At 37.9% G+C, this 25,352-nt stretch overlaps 2 protein-coding genes across 20 annotated transcripts in view; one reads left to right on the top strand and one right to left on the bottom strand.

Moving 5' to 3' along the window:
• Positions 1 to 16,800, top strand: part of LOC139121456 (tubulin polyglutamylase ttll6-like) — a 33,680-nt gene extending 16,880 nt beyond the window's left edge. Inside the window, exons 8-21 of one of the 19 annotated variants that reach the window (XM_070686332.1) lie at positions 240 to 383; positions 766 to 851; positions 1,095 to 1,320; positions 1,762 to 1,943; positions 2,340 to 2,528; positions 3,035 to 3,221; positions 3,973 to 4,185; positions 5,163 to 5,210; positions 5,446 to 5,604; positions 7,655 to 8,096; positions 9,170 to 9,458; positions 10,057 to 10,109; positions 11,495 to 11,546; positions 13,294 to 16,800. In XM_070686332.1, the coding sequence (XP_070542433.1) occupies positions 240 to 383; positions 766 to 851; positions 1,095 to 1,320; positions 1,762 to 1,943; positions 2,340 to 2,528; positions 3,035 to 3,221; positions 3,973 to 4,185; positions 5,163 to 5,210; positions 5,446 to 5,604; positions 7,655 to 8,096; positions 9,170 to 9,458; positions 10,057 to 10,109; positions 11,495 to 11,517 (2,241 nt within the window). In that variant the 3' untranslated portion in view covers positions 11,518 to 11,546; positions 13,294 to 16,800. Of the gene's footprint in view, positions 1 to 239; positions 384 to 765; positions 852 to 1,094; positions 1,321 to 1,761; positions 1,944 to 2,339; positions 2,529 to 3,034; positions 3,222 to 3,972; positions 4,186 to 4,433; positions 5,021 to 5,162; positions 5,211 to 5,445; positions 5,605 to 7,654; positions 8,097 to 9,169; positions 9,459 to 10,056; positions 10,110 to 11,494; positions 11,547 to 13,169 lie in introns of those variants that run through there. The other 18 variants (XM_070686334.1, XM_070686338.1, XM_070686330.1 and 15 more) reach the window with 18 other exon arrangements.
• Positions 16,801 to 17,768: 968 nt separating this feature from the next.
• Positions 17,769 to 25,344, bottom strand: LOC139121461 (pygopus homolog 1-like). The gene is made up of 3 exons (XM_070686357.1): positions 24,941 to 25,344; positions 23,716 to 23,825; positions 17,769 to 23,326 (listed from the first exon to the last, which is right to left on the bottom strand). Exons 1-3 carry the CDS (start codon positions 24,975 to 24,977, stop codon positions 22,793 to 22,795), a joined length of 681 nt encoding a protein of 226 aa, XP_070542458.1. The 5' UTR covers positions 24,978 to 25,344; the 3' UTR covers positions 17,769 to 22,792.
• Positions 25,345 to 25,352: the final 8 nt, after the last annotated feature.

The following is a 25,352-nucleotide window of genomic DNA, read 5'->3' as shown; positions in this document are numbered from 1 at the left end:
ACATACATTCTTTTTCTATTGATTATGTTGGTGTTCTGTGTACTTACCCATGATTGTAAACTGAAAGATATCTTTCCGCATGCCACAAATTACTTGCAATGCCAGTGAATCACATCAGTTCTCAAATGCACCGTTGATCACAATGGCAAAGTGTTCATTACAAACCATTGCTAACATATACCTCAGCTAAACTAATCTATCATGGAATAACTTTGTGCTATTTTCATCTCACTTTCTAGCCCTTCCTCATAGACAACTTCAAATTTGATTTGCGTATCTATGTGCTGGTGACGTCCTGCGATCCATTCAGGATATTTGTGCATGCTGATGGCTTGGCTAGGTTTGCCACTGTGAAATACCAAGAACCAAACGGACATAACATAGTAAGTTTTGACTTAAATATTCAAAGACACATCATGGGTAGCTGATCTAGCCAATGAGAACAGTGTTGCCAGATTATTTCTCTTATTTGCACATCTGCAATGCGTAGGAAACCAACTATTTTGGAGCTTTCTTTTTAAAAATCATATTTAGACCACTGTAGTGTAAACCTTTGAATCTTTTCAAGAGAGGTAGCCAGAAAAAATTGATCTGATAGCATTTCATCATAGTGTAACGGCTCAATAATCAAAAGACAAAACATTGGCCTGAAGGACAAATGCTGATGGCATTTGTGACTCCATAATTTTTTCCTGTTTCACAGAAAAGCTTGAGCCAAAATCTAGTCTTATAGTAATAACAACATAATTTTATTTTCTCTTTCAGGAAGAGGCTTGCATGCATCTCACAAATTATGCAATTAACAAACACAGTGACAACTTTATCAGGGATGACGACTGTGGAAGCAAAAGGTAAATTTGCACAGATGTTTTTGTCAGTTAGATACTCTGAAAGGATGGCCACCAGCCCCTACCTTCCACTCATAACACTATATCATCATGCTTTCCAAGTAACAGTAATCATGTAGTGTCAAAAACTGAACAACCAAATTACAAATAACCCTGTCCGGTTGAAATTAGCTGCCGTACATTAGCGCAGGTCATTTCCGAACATCCCCAAGTATAACTAATGTTTGTGTGTTTATCTCTGGACAGGAAAATTACCACTGTCAACAGATGGTTTGAGGACAATGGTTATGACATCAACAAAATCTGGGGAGACATAGACGACGTCATCATCAAGACACTCATATCAGCACATCCCATCTTGAAACACAACTACAGAACGTGCTTCCCCAACCACATGAAGGGCAGTGCCTGTTTTGAAATCCTTGGCTTTGATGTCTTGCTGGATAAAAAGTTGAAGCCATGGCTTCTTGAAGTGAGTTTTGTACATGCAGTTTTGCCTTTCTAACATCCCGATATGCCTTTCATTAACTTTAGGGTGATTGGTTCCCCAATATGTATGAGTAAAGACGATAGTGATTGCCACTGTCATTGTCAGCTGTATTGCTCTTGCAGAAAAGAGAAAACAAAAAACCACAGGATTTGTTTCAAACCTGAAAAGTTTTTCCTGGTCCAATGTGTGTGAGGCAAAGCAGTCCATACTTTTTGGTAAAATGTTCCCTGAAATCATCACTGTCAACCCGATGAATGTGGAATCATCAAGATATGTAGAACTTCATCGTCCCTCGGCCTATTGAGGTACTTCTTGTGCAAATCAATGACTGTGGTAACACAGTGGCTTTAGAAGTTAGTATGAAAGTCTTTTGAAAGTGCAGTCAGCAGCAATTCTACACCATTAACTATTTTGTACCCCTAGGTCAACCACTCACCGAGTTTTCACACAGATGCACCTCTGGACAAGGATGTCAAAGAAACACTCATCTATGACACTTACAACATCCTGAACTTCACTCCCTTCGACCGGAAAAAGTTCATCGACGAAGAGCGGAAGAAGGTCAAAGAGAGGTTGTTTCAGAGGCAAAAACCCAAAGAAGTTAGGTAAGAGGAGTCAAGCCTTTCACTGTTCTCCTCTGCTGTCTCTTGTGTTTTCAATAGTGAAGTCAGATCTGTATAGACAAATGAGGCATTTACCTGCAATGAAAATGTTATTTGATCATTCTCTGCAGGACTGCATAGTTAAAAAACAATTCAGTGTAACATTATCAGGGTTCAGTTAAATGTGTTTTAAGTCTTTTTGCAAGGAGTGCTTTCCTTGCTAAAGTTTCTCTTAAAATGTAGTTTAATGATATTTTCATTATCAACATCTGAAATCTATAAAACCATCCCAGCTGTGCTTCAAAAAACCTTGATAAGAAATGCTGATGGGAAATTAAACATGCTCGAGAGAATGAAATTGCAGATTTCACGAAAGGCTCATCCTCTTCTCCCTGACAGGCAACAAGAATTTGAAGAGTCCCAGGCCAACTATCTAGAAGTTATGCAGAAATGGGAAGACAAACACATGGGCAACTTCAGGAGAATCTACCCGATAGAAGGCTCAGAGAAATATGACAAGTTCTTCCAACACAGTGGCTCTCTCTTTCAAGAAACTGCTGCTTCCAAAGCAAGGGGGGAATGTGCAAGGTAAAGACTTAAAAAAGTCTAGCTGTCAAGAAACCCTCTTATCACTGTTTTTGGTCCAACATACACCATTCATTTAATAGTGTGGTCAGACCTGTGCGTTAGGAACCTGCAGAATTGAAGGGTTCAAGCATTTTTACTGATTTTAGATCGTTATCAAAGCTAAGTAATGATCTCTGGAGAAGGAATTGATAAGTGGAAATTTTTTTAAGTTCTAGCCATCTGGGATTATTAACCAGAATATCATTTGAATGAATAGTTCACAAAGTGCCTTGATTGAGTTGATAATGTAATTGTCAATCGTTCGACATTAGCTTGATTAATAGGATTAGTCAGCAAATTAAAATTACCAGCAAAGTAGTGGAACTATGAAATATGTTATTTGCGTGTCAGAAACAAGCAGTTGACCAGCCATTTAAGAATATGAGAAACTCTTGCAATCTTTCATTGCTCAACTGTGCAATGTGTTTGACCATTCCTGAAGCCATGCTTGATTTTCACCCTTGCAGACAACAAAGAGAAGAAATAAGGCAGAAACAAGAGAAACTTGAAAGTATGCTGAAGAAAGGCAAGGACAGAAAGGACAAGGATGGCATGAGGCCTGAAAGTCCCAATGCAAAACGGCGGCCTAGGCCGGTTACAAGACCCATACCTAGGCGCCTTACTCAGACCAGATCACACAGCGATGTAAGTCAGGTGTGGGCATGCTCTGTTGTGCATTTCACATGGACTCCTGAACACAACCGTATAGTGACAGCAACTTCAATGCATTTCCCGTCCATTCACCCATCAACACGTTTGCAGTGGTGTGTTCATTTACTACCCTTTTCAGTAATAGAGCGCGAAGCCACTGCAGTGAACTGCAATAAAACTGCTCACACTGATTAGTTTCAGCTGTAGCCAGCTGGCAAAGTCGACAACATTGTATGTCCCATGCAGACAGTTTGTCTGGGGAAGTTGAAATAAAAAAAGATTTGTACATGGACCAGTGCATGGTAATGTTACATTGTATCTTAATCTTGAACACAGGGTGCCAATCGTAAACTCTCATTTACAACTCGAGCCTCAGACAGAGCTAGTTTTGCCTTTGTACAAGCAGACTTTTTGGTCTTTATCAAGTAACCTTGTTCACCCCTTGTTCAACACCAAAGTGGCCACGGCTACAGCTGAAACTAATTAGTGTGAGCAGTTTTATTGCAGTTCACTGCAGTGGCTTCGCACTCTATTACTGCAAATGGTTGTATTTGGATGAAAGTTACCCACACAGATGCACTGCACAGACAGAGGCAGAGACATGGAACTGATTTAGTAATTTCATTACTACATTTACATATAGCGGAAATGTATCTCATCAGCAACTGAGAATTTTAATCTCTGTCATAAGTAAATGTTTCAGGACTGTTTTGTAGTCAGTATAACTCAGGGATCTTCTATTTTATCTCCACAGCCAAGCACCCCTACCAGGCCTTTTGACTGGGAACCTGTAGACACCACCATTCCGCTGGACATCTGCGAAGAAGAGGAACTAGAGCGCATCAGTGCCTTGCTACAACGTGACAACCTTGTACGCGGACTCGGTGTAGTAGAACATGTGTACAGGTTATTACATTGTACTCCGGGCACGGTGGGCGTAATGAAGAATGCCGAACGGCAACCAAACGTAAGTCCTGGTCACTGCATGCTTCAACGTGTACTTAAAACTATACCCTGCATGTATTTCTTTATTTTCCAATCACTGCATGAAGCATAGGTTGTAGATTGCAAAAGTGCACCATATACAACAAAGTAGAATTGTAAATCTCTCTAACGTAAAAAAATTTCTCTAGTAGATATTTATCAATTTCATTTGCATTGAAGTTTAGTTTTAACAGGTCTTAAACCTGACATTTTGCATTTGATTGAATACAGGACACTAAGAATGCTAGAGGTGAGGAAGACTACCCAGATTGTATAGGTTACCAACGAGCCGTTAGTCCAAAATGTAACAAACGCTGGCCGTATTGTAAGAGAAACCCTCTCCTAGACCACTTAGAGCCGATTCCACTTGGAAACATTGTAGACAAGAGCCCTCATTTCTACCAGGCAGAAAAAGAACTCAATGAGCTGATCAAGCGAGACAAGAGCATTCTTAGAGTAGCGTCTTGTGAGTTCAAGTCTAGCAAATCGGACAAGCCCAAGGAGGGAGATAGTGTAGACAAGAGAGTAGACACCATTAAGTCACCGGAAAATAGCCTAGCCAGTAGTAGGGATGAGGTAGACTGTGCTGGTGAGAATGTACACCGTAAGGTAGTTGTGTGCCGGGAATGTGGTAAATGCTGGAAACAGGATGCTGGGAAGCAGCATCAGAGAGGGAACGAGGTAAAATTAGAATAAGTTTAGTTTAATAAGTATCAGATGAGCTAGAATAGTGAAATGTTTGGATTAGAAAAAAGCTCCCACCTTGTTAATATCCCTGCTTTTGCATGGCTGACTGTTTCCCTTTAGGTGTTAATTGCATGGGTTTAGCATCTTTGCATGCCTCTAGTATCTAATATATAATTAGTATTTAGTATTCATCTAGTTTTAAAATTAATAAAAAATGATGAAAATTTGGTGAGTTTATGTTTTAATGGTTGTGGTATTCTTTTGCATGAAAAGATGGTCAGTGGCCCCTTGATTTGCAGGGCTTCTTCGTATGTGACCACGGTATGTAATATTTTGCTTTTGCATGGCTTCATTACCAGTAAATCCATTGTTTCAGTTCTACCATTTCTCGTTTTCACGTGGTATGTTGGGTCTCAAGAAACAAAAATGGTCATCATGATGATTGAAAACAAGCGTATGTTTCAATGTTACATTTAGATTGGGTGTGCATGGGTTCATAGTTTGGTCGAGTAATGGATAAGGCATGTCCATATTTGATGATTTTATTTGCATGCAGGCTGAGGGTAACAGCCAACAGGCTGACGGCAACAACCTCAACAACAAACCCAGTCAGTTTAACGTTAGCGAGCACAGCAACATTAACATGTCATCCGAGCTGGGTGGTGGCTTGAAACAGATAAACAGCACAAGTTCTAGCTCACATGGCATGCTGCAGGTGATTTTGATTGCTACTTATTTGCTGTGGTGATCTACATGTGTGTGTTTTTGTGCCATCTTCTAACTGTCAATATGGGAGTGATCAATTGTGTGTTTTGTAATGCTTACCCAGCTAGTGTTGACATTTAATTAACACTGCTTGCTCTTCCACCATCATTCACCCATCACAGATCTATCCATGTTCTCAAACTAAGAGCTTAATCACATTTGACTCCTTGTATCACTGTCATGTTCCCAGATGCTTTCCTCTTACATTGTATTGTTCATCCCAATTTCTCCATTTATTTTTAAATAAACGTTTTCATCTCATTTGTATATACCATTGTCATCATCAGAGAAGTTAAAAGTAAAATCTGTCCACAGTAAGCATATCATTAGGACAATCCTTTCATACAAACATACTGCTTCACAAATGCTTAACAGTAATCTATCAGGCCACTGACTTTGAAGATTCTTGAATATTTGTAAATTTCTAATCAAGCAGCAGCTTAATTTGGACAGGTTTTACTCTGCCTTCATTTTCCTTTCAGACAAACGTGCACTTTGACCTTTACATGGAGAAACTAAAAATGATTTGACTGAGCTCCAGAGCCTGTACTATTGCAGAACAGTTTACAGAAGTCATGATTTCTCTGAAATAGTTTTGCCAACTGTCTGCTCTGTCGTATAACATATATCTAACTTTCTTGAAGACAAATCCATGAGAGATATTAGGCGTTTGCAAGGTTTTATTTTGAAAAACAATACCGATACTCTTGAATTTCATAAAGTAATTGTGTAGCATTTGGAGACGGGGCTACATAACTTTATTGCTCATATTTACATTCAAGGTAATAAAGCTTGTACACCGAAATGAGTATGATAAGTGTTACTTCTGACTGCAATACAATAGTACAAGTTCTTCATACAGTTGAAAGTTGTCTTTGGCGAAAGGGAAGCACCATAATGTCACTCTCCTTTTTCCCACCTGTGTACTTATCAAACCACAACAAATTAAATAGTGCTAAAACTAGTACAATTACAGTAGGTAACTATTCCTGTAAAACTGTAGAGCACAACACATAATTCAAAATCTTGGGATTATCTCAGAGCTAGACAAATCTACCGGGATTATGGAAATCAAACAGCATGTTCAGAAGCATAACCAAATTTGTCAAGGCTTTGTATATCAGCATGGACTATTATTCATTTAAGTTGTCACAAAACCTCTTGTTTACACGAGTTAATTTGAAATCATATGGGTGACATATGTTAAATAAACATGTCACAAACAAATCAGTTGTTTGCCAAAGTAAGAAAGCTAACCTGTAAATATCAGGGACATATTTCATGTCTAGGATGTGATTTCCCATGGCAAACGCTTTTATCTATAAGCAGAAAAATTGTTTGCAGTTGAATTGCCAAACATTTTCACTGTTTTGTTTAGTTGATATGATTCTTCACAAAATGAGAAATCAGATCATCTTTAACATGTTTCTTCCCATGTTGAGTGCACAAAGACAATATCCTATGTATTTCCTATCTGCAGTCATATGTCTTGTTTGGTGTATTGAGCATACTTTCTAGTGTGCATTACCAATGTGCATCATTGGGAAAACTTCACTTCTTCAAGTGAATTTTTCCCAAAATTTTTAATATTTTCTTCCTGTTTCACAGTGCATAAATTACAAGCATTGTGAAATTTTATGAAAAGACTGACGTGTGTTCTTCTGCACATTCTGACCATACCTACTTTGTTCACTGGTGTATGAACCCAGGAAATAGCCCCTTGCTAGTAAATTGTTCTGCCATTTGTCCCCAAATGCACTCAAATGTCTATCTGAATTCTGTCATTTGGAGACAAAATGCAGGCATGATTCAAGGGCTGTTTTCAGGTGTTTGTTTTGACTGTTGCATGCCACATCACCAGTTTTCAATGGTCAACCATGCACGGAGACACAGGTTTGTGCACTGTTTGCACTGGACTACTCTCGGTTTGATGTTTCCTTTCACTGCTGCATTGTGTGGCTTGGCTGTGCATGTGAACTTGACAACGGCTTCTCTTGCAGGGCAACACATCAACTAACACCAAAGCACACATGACGTATAGCAGCCACGGGACGACGGTCTCCTCCCTCAGCAACCAGTGGCAGAACACTCTTGGTAGGAACAGTCGCGTGCTCGGCCAGGTAATGCCGTCCCAGAACCCCGTGCCATCAACCCTTGCACAGCGGCATCGGTTCGTCCCCAGGAAGGGGTTCACATCAATTAGAGACAGTAAAATGATCAGTAGTGTTATGCCAGAGAGCGAGTGGAGGCACATGGCCAATCTGGTTGACATGGATTCCAGGAGTTCTGGCTTGGGTTCCAGGACCAACTCTTACATTACAAGTCAACCTTCCAGTGCTGCAAGTGACTGGAGATGCAACGACTGTGCCACCCAACAGCAGGTCACCACTCAACAACCGAGGAGGATTCTCAGTGCAAATGCTGGTCAACGGCAGAATTCTGGTGAGTCCCACAGTGTGTCAACAACTCTGCAAGACAGCTAGGAAATGTGCGGGAATGCCAAATAATTTCCATGGTGACTTTCTCTTGGACTTCACAAATAGTAGTTTAAATGGATGACAATCTGCCCATGACCCTTGACTTTTGTCAGAAATACATAGATAAATAAATAAATAGGAAAATGTCTTTCAAGCAGACTGAAATATGATTGAAGGGGGTGGACTATAACTTGCAAGAGGATTGTATTTGCTTTGTTCAGCTGTTGTAATGATGAATGCTTTACAAACTTGTTTGGTCTCAACTACCAAGGTGTCCCAGTATAGTAAATCGATTATGGACAAGTAGATTGATTTTGAACAAGGCTTATGACATAACTTGTACATGTCAGGGACACTTGTTAAAGAGGTAATTCTTAATCCCAGGGACAGAGCACACCACCGGAGTGTACTTTTGACTCATTGTCTAATACTAACAAAGGAAGTTCAAGCAAACTCCCCTTTCAGTTTACATTAGCTGAATATGGACAGGGATAGAGCACAGAATTGTGAATGCGCTAAAGGCGATCATAGAAAGATTTCAACTTTTATTCAAAACATAAGTTCTACTATGCATTCCATTCCTCATCCAAGGATATTAATTTTCATACATGCCAAACTTGTATTCATTATGTTGCAAGAAAATTGAAGTGTCATGGGTGCATCAGGCATGAAGTGGCTCTAGTTTTTGGTTCAATGGTAATGCCATCAGAGTCCCTTAAGGTAGACGTGCCTCGGGGACAGATATTCACATAATCAAACTTTTACAATACTCCTGTGGCCTAACACTTGTCTGGGCTCATTTTGAATGTTCTATAACCTTCAAAATGAGCACCCATTTTGAACATCAAATATTGATAAACATTGGGTAAATTGTAGTACCAAAGTTTGAACAAAAGTTTAGGTCTTTCATTTTCAAGGCGCAAACTACCTTAACACTTGTCTTGTCTTTTTCAACTAGACACTGTTGTGCGTGCTGTTGTGTGTCAGTCAGAAGTCAAAATATAATCAATCACATTATTATTTTTTTTCTCCCTCAAGGGTCACAACAATCTAAGTTGAACCAGCGGTTTGTAAATTCAAACAGCAACTCTAACGCTCCAAGTAACATATCCAGCACTACACCCAATGGCTACATCACCAGCGATGTGTATACATTCCCAAACATTCTCAAGATGACGTCCAACCCAGCACCCGGCAGCACATTGAACCTTTCGGTAGTGTCGGGCCCTGCACCTGTGGTTCAGAGACCTGAACTAGTTTCCCCAAACATGAACGTGAGGCAGGGTAGTGGTAAAGATGGCACATCATCAGCAGTAGAAAGTTTGAGGTGAGGAAGTCTGACACAGATATGTGTGCGTGTACATTTATCTGTTTGTGACAGCTAAAACATTATCTTCTCAAAAGTCATATTCTTTTAATAAAATGGTAAACATACGAGAAAATTCCTAAAACTTAGGTAAGAGTAGATGTCCAGTAGTGTTTCTCCGCACTTGATCTGTTTCTGTAAACTAAAATGAAATGAGTTCTAATGTATAACCCAGAGTAATCTTGTCAAAGCTCCCATCACTTCCAAATATTCATTGATCAATTGAGCCAGTTTGACTAATATTATGCTTTTCTTTTCAAAGTCATTAAGACAGGTAAATTTAGGTGACAATTACTTAATTTTTATATGGGTAGAGTGTATACAAAAGGGCAATTGTCTGATATCTGTTGATTTTGTGATCATGACATTTGAACTCTACCCTCAAGCTAATGTCAAAGTTCAAATCTGAGACTGCCATGTCTGCTTCATTTATCTTTGACACAAAGTAGAAGTTGTGTACTTGTATTGTGTACTTTTTATAGCAGATGCATTAACATACTAACATCACCGTCAAATCTTTTGTGTTTTTTTTTGCCCTATTGCGGTATTCAAATTTCAGAGTTATGATAGTATCAGCACCATCAGACAGATTTGGTTATGGAATAATTAGAGGTACCACGGAATCATACAGTTACCCCTCACTCCAAACCCAACATAACACTCTCTCACTTTCTTCTGTGCCTTCTAGACACATTGCCAAAATACAGAGCCCTCACGCATGCAATTGTTAGACACTCATGCACTGCAATTCGTAAATAACAATTTTTTCCCCAGTCTTATACAATTCCTGCAGTATTTTTTCTTCGTTGATAAATATTTTGCACATAGAACATGAAGTAAAATTATGATGGATCTGTGCGTGAGTGTTAATTCCACCCCCCTTACCTCAGAACTTCCCTGCATGAACATAGATACCCTGTTTCCTTTGTCACAAAACATTGTTTTAGGTAGTACTCCGTACATCACCAAGCAAAATGTCAAAGCTAAGACACGTTACAAATTGTTAATTTTACTTTACACCTTGCCTGATGTATCAGAGTGAATTTGTGATTTAGTGCATGCAAGTTGTACGCAGATTGTGTATTTTGTGTGTAGGTGTGGAACATCACACAATCTGATTAAAATCAGTTGAAGAGATGGCATACGTCTCTATTCAAGAAGTAAAAGAAAAACAAAGAAGGAATGATACTATCTCTACACCTGATTTTAATTACGTTGGTATACATCAGTGGTCACATTAAAAACAGAGAGTACGTTACCATCTCTGCTTATCTCGTGTTACGTATGAGAGAAAACTTTTATCTAGTCTGTTACCTTTTTTGCATATCAATGCCAAATTTTGCATCAACATCTGTATTGCTTCATTTTTTGCACTCATAAAAAATCTGCAACTCTCGTTGCTTGCAATGTCTTCACTGCAGTGTCAACTCAGTCATCATATCACCATTATCTATCTCATAGTAAACAGTGCTCTAAAGTGTAATGAACAAAGCTGCTGTAATTGTATGAAGAAACCGTTCCTACAAGTTGCTCTTGGTCGATTCGCCAAAACAAATCTTCCTGTTCTTGTCTGACATTTAGATCTCTGTCATGTTGCTGGTAAGAGGTACCATTGATGACAAGAAGAATGTATACATAATGATTTTGCCAAGCTTTTAGGAAGATAAATGGTTTGGGAACCCATTACCATTCCTGATGTTTTCTAATACATCTGTACAATACCAGGGGGAACCCAGGCAAGATGACTGGGGAACCCTGGTAAAATTTACCTTGGTACCACGCTTAATGAAAACACTGATACAACCAATAGCTTTGGACATTCACATATTCAAATCAATATCCTATGCGGAGTACTGTGTACCATTACCTTGATGGCTGAGTGTGCACTGTAAGAGTATATGTACATATATGCAAACAGACCAGCATGCCATGCGTCTTTGCTGTTATTCATGCATCCATCCATCTGCAGACATCTAACTTACGAAATCGTATTTCAGGTCCACTAAGTCTCAAAGAATAAGAGGAGCCTCTAATAACCTCAGATTAAAGGTGAGCATTTGCTAAAGTTCTTGTCTGACTCTGATCTGGTAATCCTACGGCAGTAACCCAACTAATTTTGGTGACAGTTTTACATATTAACACTGAAAATAACGTGTGTATGTGTAAAGCATGCCAGACAGTACAGTACATGTACGAGTATTCCAAATCAGGTGCTATATTACCTGAATCAAAACACAGATGTTGCCCTTAACCTGTTTACTACCACAATGGTTTGTCCCAAATCCATTGATTTCAATGGTCAGTATGGGTCTGCTTACAGAGAAATGGGGTGAACAGGTTACAGGCAAGTGCTTCCTCTGCCATGTTACTTCTGAAAGAATAGAATTCTGCACAGCAATGTCTTTCCCCGATTAAATTTCGTGCCTCGGGGAAATTACTAAAAGATTGCAAAATTATGTCCTGCAACTGATCATTTGGACAAAACAGTAAAAAGTTTCAGAGTTTTGACAGAAATTCTGATAAAGAGGTTTCCAGAGGTCTCCTCATGCTTACAACATACATTGTAACATTGTATTTTGGTTACATATGTGGTGTCAAAATTGCAGTGGTCGTTTGCCCAAACAAGATAAATGCTTTGTGGAGCGTTTTATGGGAAATATGTGTATTGGTGGGTATCTGTTCTGTAAAGTCAAAGTGGTGCATGATATGCTGTAATGTGGAATTGATTCGGTGGAAGGCCTTGCTGTGCAGTCCATATTAGCCACACACACTGTTTGTTGTCTTGTCCCCTTGCTGTGTCTGTCATATCATTTCATTGCAATCCCCTATGTTGTGTAGTTGTCACTGTATACTTATCATGGATCACTGCAAAATTGACTCTATGCAACAGGACAGGATAGTGTTTTGCTGTATAAAAATAATTAATCATGCCATAAAAATTGAATAGAAAGATTCAGAAATGGAAAATGAAAACAGTTAGGGAATCAAAATACATTAGTAAGTGGTCATAGTAGATAAATAATCAGTCTAACATCTCTGACAAAGATGTTCATCAACATCTTGCTCTTCATGTTAGTGATTTTTGCCCATTTGTCAGCTCAGCCCAGAGTTGTTCTTGAGTCTGTATACTGAAGCTGTGCCAAATTGAAACATGTATTATTAGGCTCATATAATTTCCAGATCACTGTACTCAAAGAGGTCACCAGTCATCAGATCATCTGACCTTAGACTTGACTTTTGAACTTTACCATTTCTTCCAGAAAAGACTAAATTACAGCCTATTATTCCCCGCTTTGATAATTTTATTAAGTGTCGACTTCCTATAACCACTGAATATACCAAAATTTAGGTGAAGAACTGTGTGCATAAGGTCAATGAGCATGATCCTCTCTGTTGCAACAGTTTGTTGTGTTTTGTTTGATTCAGCAGATCTGTTACAGGTAAACTTGTAACATGTATCTGCTGAGTCATACAAACCACACCAAGCTGTCTTCATTTCATTTAAATGTCAGCCATTTCACAATTCAACTAATGATACATTTAAATGTAAGTGCCTTGGTCCCTCCATGTGTCTACACCCACCCATCCCCATCCATCCATCTATACAATCTGTCCTCTTTTTCACTTCGTGTAATTGCTAACACTGTGTCATTTCCCTGTGTGTGGTAGTAGATATTGAAGTTACAAGAGAGAGTATTTTAAACGATTTTCTCTCGTAACTTTAACATCCTCCACTCTTTTTTTTCCCTTTTTTTTTTCCTTTTCTCTTTCTCACCACCCCTCTCCACTGAAACAGCAACTGGAGCTCCGGGAAAACCACGCAGTTGTTCTCAGCTGATGACTTGTTGAGTGTGCAGCGGATGCGCAAGAACCATCGCAAGCGTGGCGTACAGATACCCGACACCCGATAAGGAAAAACAAATTGAAGAAATGAAATAAGAAGAAACAAAAAAACCAGAAAAGGAAAAAAAGCTGCTTGGAACAATGACCGCTGGTCACAAGTTAGCAGTCTCAACTCAGAAACATTCCAAAGCGGGAACTATTCGGAAACAAAATGAGCATACCAGTTGCCAGTAGAGCAAATTGCGTTAGCCCTGTTAAGACTTAGCTATGGTTATTTGTAATTGAAATTCTATTTACAGATTGAAGTGGAGATGAACAAAAATATTATTAACGTATGACACTTTTTTCTTGTGTGTATTAAAGTGTGTAAAATATTTTTCAAATGTGGACTCTGGACTGGTTGAGTTCTTGATCTTATCAAAGTAGAACTTAAACCTTTATACCTAAGTACATAAGGTAACGTAATGGAATTTTAAATTGTACAGAAATTTTACCCTACTGATGTAAATATCCTATTTTGTTTCAAGCAGCTGTCTTGACTATAATGTGTAAAGAGAAAAGAAAGGGCCCTTTGCAGAATATTTTGTATATTTTTATGGACTTTTTGGGAGAAACTGAGGTTTTGTGTGCTTTGTATAAGATTTTTAAAATTGTTGATGCTATGGCTTTAAAAATGTGGAGTCAGTGGTGACGCCATGTAAATTTTTTTGTCCATGTGAACTGTCAACTTCGTGATTTATCGTGGATATCGTGACAGTTCATGCTCACAGTATTTTCTGATCATGAACAATGATGGTGATAGTCCGTGGAAGTTACCATGGATAGTAATTCGTTTTTCTTCTGTGCACCATAGAGTTGTATAAAGAGTCTTTGAATAGGCTTTGCAAGATGTGTAGTCATTTTAAGTGTACCCTGTGATCCAGCGTACAGAAGTTATATTTCAGAGAATGAGAGGAAGAAAAAAATGCACTGTAAAGAAAAGGCTGTGAAAAAGCAAGTCAAGAGAGAATTTCACACTTTTGTCTATCTGTTTTCTCTAATCCGTCCATTGATAGAATTGAATAACACAAATTTTGTTCTGTCAAAAACCAGTCATGCTCTCAGAAGGTGTTTTTGAGTACCAGAAAACCAACCAATTTTTGCTGTAGACACAACGCAAAATCTGTCTAACTTAATAATATTGAATAGAAGGCCTTTTGAGCTTCTGTATAGTGTATACTAAGGTACCTATGCTTCCTTTGATATGGAAACTCTATTACCTTGACAATACAACATCTTGTATGTTTCTTTTATTTGAAGTAAGTTTTATGTTAAATTTATTGTATCGAAATGACTGTGTGTTACTTCAGAGAATAATCTAAAGTGACTTGTGTATCCCATTTTGGCTCATACTGCATATTTATCCTGTGAAAGAAAACTAGCCTGATATTTTTTCCTAATTGTCAGGACCTAGTCTTCCATAATATGTTTAAATGTATCTATCTTATCATGAAAGTAATGAACTTGTTTTGTGTATGCAGAGTGTATACTTTCTGTTATGCACAAAGAGAGTTTGTTAAAGATGCATTTTTTTTAACAATGCAGGTTAGAGATAAAGAACTTCATTGTTTGTTACTCACTACCCACCATCCTTATGCACTGATGAACAGCTTCGTTGATTACCACAAATTCGAATATGCTAATTCATAATTATGGTGTTAGTGATCCCTCCTCCTTGGTGCAGAAGGCAAACATACACTTTTTTCTGATTTCTTGCCGATTTTGAAGATGAAAACCCTCATGCATATTTCAGTAAAATTTTGATGTGTGGTAATGTTCAGTCTTTGTGAAGTTGCTCCCGTAAAAGATAATGTCAAGCATATTTTTACAACTGGCTGTTTTAGTGATTGTAAACGTGAAGAGGAAACTATCAGCCTTGCTTCATTCCAAAAAGTCTGTTCTGTACAATTTTATCATGCAACCAGTCCAATGACTTAGTGAGTATCTAGTAAGTGAAATTTACATCATGCAGCATTTCAAATACCTATCGTCGTTGTTTGCAATTTTAAAGAAATTGTCATAACAAATGTGTTCATGTAACACTTTATACGGTAGAGAGACTCTTTTCAACTCCAGCAAGAATGTTAATTCAACAACATTGATATGCTCTCTTTACTCTGACGCCTTTGTGAAGAGCCTTCAAAATGAACTTCGTGAATGACATCAAGCATAGGACAGAGCGTTAGCTACCTTTGCGTGGCCCACAGCATATCAAAATAGTCTCAAAATAGATGTGTGTCTATGAAGTTTCTTCAGCAAATTCACACCTTGCCATGGCTGTCATTATAGCAGAGCAGAAATGATTCCATCATCCTTCAACATCTTACTCCTGAAATATGCCAATTGTTTGGTTTTATTACAGTGACCCATACTTGACTCATAATGACAAAGCTATTAGTCGATAGTGGATATTATAAAAAATTGAAACACCAATTTTTTTATTGTCACAAAAATGTCAATATGTACCAGTATTATTGTTCAAACAAGGTATTTTGACTTGATTCAAGTTCATTGATGTTGCTTTGATTGTTTTCTTTCATTATTTCTGTACATGTAGATCTGAGATATAAGCTTTCAAATGCTCTATGTGCTGTCATGTGAGAGAACTTGATTGTGAGCAAGCATTGTTTGAGCAACTGTGCCAGGTGTGTGTCATTGCGCGAGTAGATACTTAGAGAACTTACGAATTCACAATTGTCGCTCTATTCCGTCCAAGAAAACTATCTGTTTGTAGGGAAGGATCAACCTTACTTAAACATGTGTATATGTAAAAATTAAATCATATCAAATATATGCATAGAGCTCAATTATGTATATGGGGGTTAACAAGTAAAATGCAAAGCTGTAAACTTTAGAACACTGCATCATGTTAGAGATAAGGACGAGGTGAGTGCGCCCTCAACCAGCCATATCAACTTCTGAAGCCAGTATTTTTGACATAGTAATGAATTACATATACTGTAAAGGTATACTGTCTAGTAATTTGTAAACACAATGCTGTCATATTTTAGACTTATAAATCATTGGCCATAGATATTTTATTTGGGCACAGTCTTAGCAGAAACTGTCGATACTGTGCTGTTGACTTCATGGAAAACCCTGATTTTTAATATTCTGTCAGAACACAAAATACGAATTCATCAATAATAGTTGATGTTATATTTGCACACTGCATACTACAGTTCACTTTAACATTAGAAGTCTATGCATGCTGTGTGTTTCATTAAAATTTGATGTTTCCATATGCTTTGTTATCCAGTTTCACTGATACAAGGAAGGACATTTACCAAGTTGTTGTTTCTGTGTACCTTTTTGAGTTTTAAAAGATGTTTCATGTTTGCCTTTTCTTTTTGAGTGGTCTCACATGTCTACACTTTATTTTGCAGTTTTTCCATAATAAAGACACCTATGGAATATACAAGCATTGTGAGAGTGCATTCTTAATGTCTTTTTATGAAGTCATGATTGTAATATCTTCTGAAACAATAGCTAGAGCTATCATGAATTATTCATCAAAATTACAGTACAACCAAGGATAGAAGAGAGATGAGATGGAAGACATACGTGATTTAAATTATATTTGTGCGGTGGCTGTGTCTTCAGATGTCTGAGACATATATTGGTGCCATAAATTATATTTACCTCACTTAGGCCCAAAAAAATTGTTTCTGGTCCTTGACATTCTGCAAAAGTGATGCGGCGATGCGGTTTTCTTTTTCTTTTTTCCTTTCTTTTTTTTTATTCTTAACATGCTGATTTGGCACTATTTGATGCAACAGTTATTTTTTATCACTGGCTGCATAATACTTGCATTTACTTTTTAGCATTTGTGGACATGCAAACAGGGATATCAAGGATAGCTGTACTGATGAGTAACCCTCCAAAACAAAGAATGTGCAGGTTCTGAAATGACGCGGGCGGCGACCAGAATTGATCTTATTTTTTTTTGGCCTTATTCCTGTAAATGTTGACGGTACACATATTGACTGACCAAGGATGTCACCCCCAAACTCTTTCTAAGGCTGATACAGACTGTTTTGGGCCGACTCGCAGGCCTGAAGGGAAACAAATATTTAACTGCTACCATAAAGTGGCCAGTCAACATGTCTTGTATGGCACAATTGAAAAATCAAGAAATCCCTGCGTTATTACTGCACATTTTGGTGGCGGACGACTCAATCTTTGTTTACATTTTCTAGAATGTGCGCTTCCATTGATCTAACATGAGAGTAACTTGTTGTGACTTTGGTTTGAGAAATTGATGAGAAAAGTTACGATAATCCACAAATTACCCTTGCATACCACTACAAATGAAAAGAGGAACACTCAAGGCAGTGAATTTTGAGGACAAAAAGAACAAAGACGTTGCCAGACTTACCAGTACAAATGTAGATTTTAATGTTTTTTATTTGATACAATAAAAACCTTATGACCCAACTATACACATACCAGGAGTTACATTTCTTTAAAAAAAATGTAATAAATTATCTAAAAAGAAAAAAATAACACAAAAAAAACCAAGATCTTAAATACAAAATGCAAGAGGTATGATTAAAATGCGCCAAAATTTGTTACATCATGAGACTGGTGGGCCATTGTGTCAAAATATACAATCAAAAGAGTCTTTAAAAAAAACTTCATGTCTCAAACATTATGATGTCAATTACACTCTGATTATGTTGCCTATACATCTGACTCTACGACATTCACAGAATGAAATATAACATTCAAGGCAGGTGAATAAAAATGTACTCTCACTGATCTAAATCATACTCCCTTCTTTAGAAGACACTAGAAATAATTGAAACACAAGAGTATGGTACAATTTTAGATGAGCTTTTAAACTGGAGAATATAACCACATTTCCATATGCAGCCAAATAAAATTTCTGTGAATGAACAAAAAAATATTCACATCCCATTGTTCTTCTCACATTGAATTAAAAGGAAACAGCAAAAGCAGACAATCTGTCTAAATTGACTCCCAGATTAAAACCAGAAACCTGCTTAATAATATTGAATATTTTTAAAAGGGTTTTTGGCTAACAATATCAGTAGATTTTGTCCTAGATAACAGAAAAACATTATTCAGACAGTACAGGAAAATTATAAAAGCTCAGAGGAAAGGAAACTCTAGTCGGGTATTTCACAGCCAGTGTGAGAGCCTTCCTGCCAAAGTGCTCAAGTAATTGAATTTCACACTGTTCCAATCTCATGAAAAAGCAGATAGATCTATTTCACACAAAGATAGGAATACCTGTATTTCAACAACGCGATTGACGAGTGTGCCTGTGATATTTCCTGAACAAATTCAGAAATTCCTGGACCAGTGTTGTTTTTTCCAAATTTTCAGCTTTTCTGGGTTTTCCAAGACAAGCTGTAGAGCACTACACTGGTTTTAAGCAATGGCATGAACTACTGGACCCAAACAAACCCTTCTTGTGTCTTGATTGTCAAGCAGAAAAAGACAGAGTTAAAGTTGAAATCTGTCACAAGACCAATGACAAATTAACTCCACTCCTCTGGATATGTTTGCCAGGTTACTTTGCAAAACCTAACACTTTGCAATCATCAAATTCAAATATAAACATGAAATCAAACTAACAAATTGACGAGTAAAAAGTATGCAAATTGTGAAAGGAAACAGTTTTTCTTCTTCTTTCTTCATCAAATCATATTCATTTCAAGTTGGTTAAATATGCGGGATTCTCTTGATAACAGGTTGGAATGTACTCGTAGAAAAACACAGCTCATAAAAGACAATAACCTAATCAGCCTCAAAGAACTGATGCCTCAGCCAGAATTCCAAATCAATTTGATCAGTTCTAAAGTTTGCTGGAAAGCCATGGATGGTACTACAATACAGGTAAGACTCACAAATTACAGTTTGAATTTTGTCTAATGACTAAAATCGTTATCTTTTCAAAGTGAAAGACATGAAAAAAAGAACATAAATGAAATTATTTCACTAATATCTTCTTGTGTATTGTGTACTCGCAGCATAAAACAATAACAGGAATGGGCAACAGAAGTAGGGTAGTATGCTGGCAAGTGTACATAGATATTTCTTAATCCGGCAATGTGAGGGCGCTATACTACATGCTAGAAATTTGATGCCTATCCACAGGTATATCCTGCATAGCATTTGTGGTACTCTTCAGAGTACGTTTGAGAAATAACATTGAGAAATAGCTTGAGAAGTAAACCTATCAAGGATTATCTAAACACTCTGCATCAGTCCATGCCGATTGCCCATTGGTATTAAACCAAAACCAATTCTTTCATATAAATATCCTAAATTGTGGTCACTGCTTATAAGTTTTCTTCGGCAAATCCAAAACTGTGCAACATATGCCAACAGGTGCTGGCAAATCACACCCACACATGAAAAAGGAAAATAAGAATAAAAATCTTTGTATTTGCTAACTCTAAGACAAAAACATAAAATATTTTCAGTCTTTATATGCAAGACAAGTCATACACCAATGTGTACAAGATCAGAAGCTGAAGATGCATGTTGTCATACGAAATGTTTGCTGGCCATCAAATCAAACCAATTTCTGTGTCATACGTTTGATCCCATCCACCATATCAGACTTCTGGTTGACAACATTACAACAAAAACAGAAGAGAGTTTGTTTAAAAATGTTTTTGTGTTCAGACATGCAGTATCAGCCCTTTTTTCACACTTACTTGGAAAAATTAAATGTTACACACATATTGACTCAGCGTAACTGCATTTGGTTTTTTTGCCCAAGGGCCTGAAAGTGGCCCAGAAACAGTCTATTTCATAAGGCCATATGCTGAGGGAAAGTGACTTTTTTAGGCGACGCTCAGGCTGAGGGAAAACAAACATATGCTGTTATCCAAATATAGCCAGTTAATATGCATTTTGTAACACTCACCATCCTATTTTCTCTGTGAAATATCAAGAAATTACTCCGCTGTCACAATAGACATCATAATAAAATAGACATTACAATAGAGTTAACATTGCTCTAGAACTTAATCAGTCTACAATTGTACAATCTCAGAATCTGTTAACCAGTTAAATGTTTTGGAAACTGTTAATCGGTAACTGGATCTTTGCATATATCAGCATCAATATGATGCATACCATGTGACTGTTAATTGGCCAATCATGACACAGATTCTGGATAAGGTGTGTTACAAAAAAATCCTGACAGTGTGCTATGTACACCAGAATATGTCAACATCGAGTCCTGCAACATCCGCTTGGTTACATCTACAAACTATTCAATTTTGAATAGTGAACGTATCGTCATTATTTTGCGAGCTGCCTGGCAGATTTATTGCTGTACTCCAACATTGTCTGAAAGATCCGTTGCTTGAGGACGTTTTCTACGCTCTGGGGGGGTGCAGAGAGCGTCCTCAAGTGATGGATCTTTCAGTCTATCCAACATCCACTATTATTTCTTCACGGCATGTATCTCACCACTAAACTCACAAATAAAAGACAAAGTATGACAAAATCTGCAACACCACATCATCTTTGTGAGAGACTTAGGATAAGGAAACAAGCCTACAATTATTTTATCATTCATTTTTTGAATCCCCCCAAACTCTGTTTTAACTTTCACTACATCGTTTGAAAAAAGCAAATATGTACAAACATGTTTCATCTCATTTGTATCAAAAATAACATCAATCTTCAGAAATATTGGCCAATCTTTCCATCGTCAGCATTATCAAAAGCAATAACACTTCCATGGGAAATACAGTTTAAGGAAACCTTAAGCACCTCACTAGTTAACAAACCTCATGTTCATTTGTAAACACAGAGTTATGTTTCACTTTTTGATTTAAAATAAAGTACACAAAAAAATAACTACTATTCTAGCTGTTTTAAAAATAAGATGGCAAGATAAAATACCCCTCCTTTGGGATCATTGAAGAAGGCAGATTTTGAGAATATTTGGCACATATATTTTTGCAATTCGAGAGTCATTCCACAAACAGCTGCTGGTCTTTGTGAAAGACAAAATCTCTTCACCCTGTCATTTCTCTGTTTCTGTTTGTATGGATCCTTCCCATTCACTGATATCAATAGGACTTTACTAAGCACCAACAGTAAAGGGTGGTCAGACCATATAAGAGGGGAAAATACTAAGACTGCACCAGTACACATCTTTTTAATTTGACAAACCTAGCACAGCATCACACTACATAAACTGTATGTCTTGATTTTGGTAGTGCACTGTGTACTCACCCTTATATTACCACATCCAAAATGATAAACTACACCAACTAAATGCTTGCTCTCGACCTTTGACCTTACATGTTCGCAGCTTTCCTGACATCATGAAATCTAGTTTACAGAGAAAAATGACCTATCATATTTTATCTCTAGTATGATCTATTACTGTTTGAAACCATCATGACATTTTTATGTACCATTCACACCCCATAACTGCTAACATCCAATTACTTCACAGAATACTGTGGTGGTACGATTTCAAGTGCATAATCTCATAGCAAACATGTTTTTGCCAAAACAAGTCAAAAGTGAGCTTAGCAGAAAGGATTGTCTGTATTTCCTGACAGCGATAATTATTTCATTCACTTCTCTTTTATAGTTTTATTGATTTACTTAGATTTTTTAGATTTTTTTTCAAATGGGAACCAAATGTTTACCTTTTTGCAAGCAGATTCAACTTTGAACTAAAATTAGCATCTATAAAAACCGTGAGCATACTCTTTCCAGTACAGAGGTCACCTGTGAACACCAGGTGACCAACCCAAGGCTCTTCAAATGAATCGTTATGATTGTTACAATCCACGAAATGCTCGTGCATTCCACATCAGTGTTAAATTTTACGCAACAAAAGTTTCTGGAAAAAGGGCTACTGAGTTACCTCAATTGCAGACTTTACCAAACTACACTGCTGTATCGGCACCGAGGTAGTGAAAAAGTGTTCATAACTGTGTTGCCATCAGCTTTGAGGCCTCGAGGTCAGAGGTCACGTAAGACCCTTCAACAGGGAAATCAGTTGAAGGGGTTTAGTTCATTGACCAGTATGCAAAACTGGTTTCTAAAATTATTCATAACTAAAAGGACAACAATGTCCTTCTCTTATTAAAATATTATTTTGAAGAAAAGTTGGCATCATGTAAATACATCTTTACAGTTTCCGGTGCCAGACTTTTCCCACATGTACTTATTAAAACAACACTAACTACTCACCTTATTTTCAGTGCAGATTATTTTTTTTGTGCATCTAGCATAAAATGGTAAAAAATAATGAAGGAGAAACTAAGACTTGCCAGTAGCAATACATGAGTGAAATGATTTTGCCGAGATATGAATCATGACCTATGACCCGAAGATATTCGGCCAGCAGGAGCATGTTGTGAAAGAGGAAGTACAAAATTAAAAAGCAAAGTAATTCAATGCTATGTACGGATTTCAGGAATGTTCAGTTTTTTTATCCTGACCATCGGCGTCTTCTTTTTGGCAATGCATTTATCGCAGACCCACTCTGCTGACTGTTCGGCGGTGAGCAGTGTGTACGCTGCCTCTGTCATACCCGTGCACACTCTGTGGAACCAAAAATTGCAGCTACTTTCACAAAGTATCGCATCGTCGTTGTCGTGAACCTCCCGGTGGCAAAGTCCGCATGGATATATCGCCGGCGCCGCCGGATCATTGGGATTAAGGATAACTGGTTGCAGTGGTACGTTGCCATGAAAACCAGTGTGGTTGACGTTTGTCATGGGCGATGGGTGTGACTGTTGCTGGTTGTAGTTGTTGATGTTGCCATAGTTACTAGGTGGGTAGCTATTGACCGTGGCCCTTGGGTTCATTATTGTTTGGGAACTGGAAGGCATAGGCTTGATGTGGCCTTCCTTCACGCTCTTCTTGGTAGCGTGGGATTCAGACTTGATCTTCGAAGGAGCGACAAGTTCAGATGGACTTTTGCCTTGAACCTACGGCAAAATATGCACATTTTAATCATAATTTTAGTGATTTGGTCCCCTTTTGATAAAGTGCAACTGTGTTTATGCATCTGTTTTGGCAAAATCAACAAAATAAATGAAAAATATACCCTTTCACTGCCTCTCAAATGCTCTTTCATAGAAGGGTGTCATGTTTTGGTCGACAGTCACAGTATCAAATTTCTAACATTATCATTGTGCTGCGTTACCTATTTGGCCACTCATAAACTCTTCCTTGAACACTGTTTGGGGGTAAGTCTTGGCATGTCATGGGTAAGCAGGGGTAAATGCTGAAAGTGTTAAGCGCAAACAGTGAATTTACATCAGTACCTACACTGTACTCTCCCTCTTTTTGCTGAATACTTTCAGTTTCATCTCACCTGCTTGTTGTTGGCCTTCTTCTTCTTCTTGCTTGGACTCGCTGGCTGAGAGCCAGATACAGTCTTCTTTTCTACGCTACCGCTACCTTCTTGATCACTATCATCTGAAGCTGTGTGGTCAAAAGATACAGTTTGACAGCAAATGCTGAAATGGTGTTTCTAGTATTTGCTGCAAGGTTTCGAGGGCTGTAAGGGGGAAGTTAGAGTGTAGCATGCCAACACTATTGTCTTTTTCGAATCAGTGTTCCTACTAAGCAAATTTGACAGGCCACAAACTTATTGCGTGCATGTTCCTCTTTCATGTATTGTACGTATGTGCTCCCTTATGAAGAAAGATTGCTGGTTGTATACAATGCTAACACAAGTATATTGATTCATAAATTCATTAAGTGTTGGAGGGGAAACTTGTTTACGAATAATAAAAAAGTGTTTTAAGTAAATCGTGGTTTACTGGTATGGAAAAGTAACCTATGATGAAGTGTAATTTATGTGCTGTATGTTTTCAATGGGTTTGTGCAGAGTTCCTCCACCTCCCTGTGGTTTGTGATTGTACTGGAACTCTACACTATACAATGTCTTTACAGCCAATTTCACACACAACATTTGAATATCAAATTTTGTAGTAACCAGTAGAGATCACCGGTAAGTACCTCAACTGGACAAATTGGTGAGAAGTTGTTTGTGTAGCTACTGTAGCAGGAATGTTACGTATACATTAGCGATCGATATCGACCCTTGATCACACGTAGTGATACTGATACGTGTAGGTATATCATGTATTGTTCTGTGAGCACCAAATTGAGCTTGTGGCAACAGCCCACGATATTTCCTGACAGCCATGGTTAGTGCACATAAGAATCTACAGATGGTGTATCGCAGCTGTAACTGTGCAAGTCTTTTAGGAAAGTCGGTTTTGAGTAAGAAAACACAACACAAACGTTTGGCCTGATGTATATACCGTATGGTCCATGGCCTGGGGAAGTTACTTTCATTTGGCATGACTGGATTTGAGGTATATGCACACATTAGGGTATTTCTTGTGAAATGCACGGCACAGGCATGGTGCGTTTATCGAAAGTCAATGCCCATTTTATACCAAGAATCTATGTCACTGAGGTGTAACGTGACAAATCGAGATCGAGAGGGCCATACGTATTGTGCCGTACGAAGTATACACAATCCGCCGTATGTCTGAAGATTTTGATCGTTTACTTATTATACTCACATCTAAATCTTTTGGGAAGACGCCTCTCTCTTGGCATGAAGTCCAGTCATCCACGTAAGAACGTGAAAACAAACGGGCAGCCTAGCTTCTTCCGCTATCGGTTTCTACTACACGCTCAGTACCTCTGTAGCTCTGCGTTCAACGATGCACTTTCAAGGCTTCGGCAACATGGCTGCTACCTGCATAAACTATTATCAAAATGGGGGCATCTCTTTTACTCAGTCGTCTTTGAACACATATTCAACGAGTTTTTCGCAATACAGTACCTACATTCCTCTAAAACTTACGTTACTAATTAAATCTGGTAAAGAAATGAATGGAATGCTATCTCACGTGTACAATAAAATATATGTTGTGTAGAAAGGGGACCCTCGAAGAAAATGAGGATTACCTCAATATACATTCCACTGAT

Source organism: Ptychodera flava, chromosome 21 (genome assembly GCF_041260155.1).
Source record: "Ptychodera flava strain L36383 chromosome 21, AS_Pfla_20210202, whole genome shotgun sequence".
Taxonomy (NCBI): domain Eukaryota; kingdom Metazoa; phylum Hemichordata; class Enteropneusta; family Ptychoderidae; genus Ptychodera; species Ptychodera flava.
The sequence above is the reverse complement of the archived record's forward strand: the minus strand, read 5'-3'. Positions and strand labels throughout refer to the sequence as shown.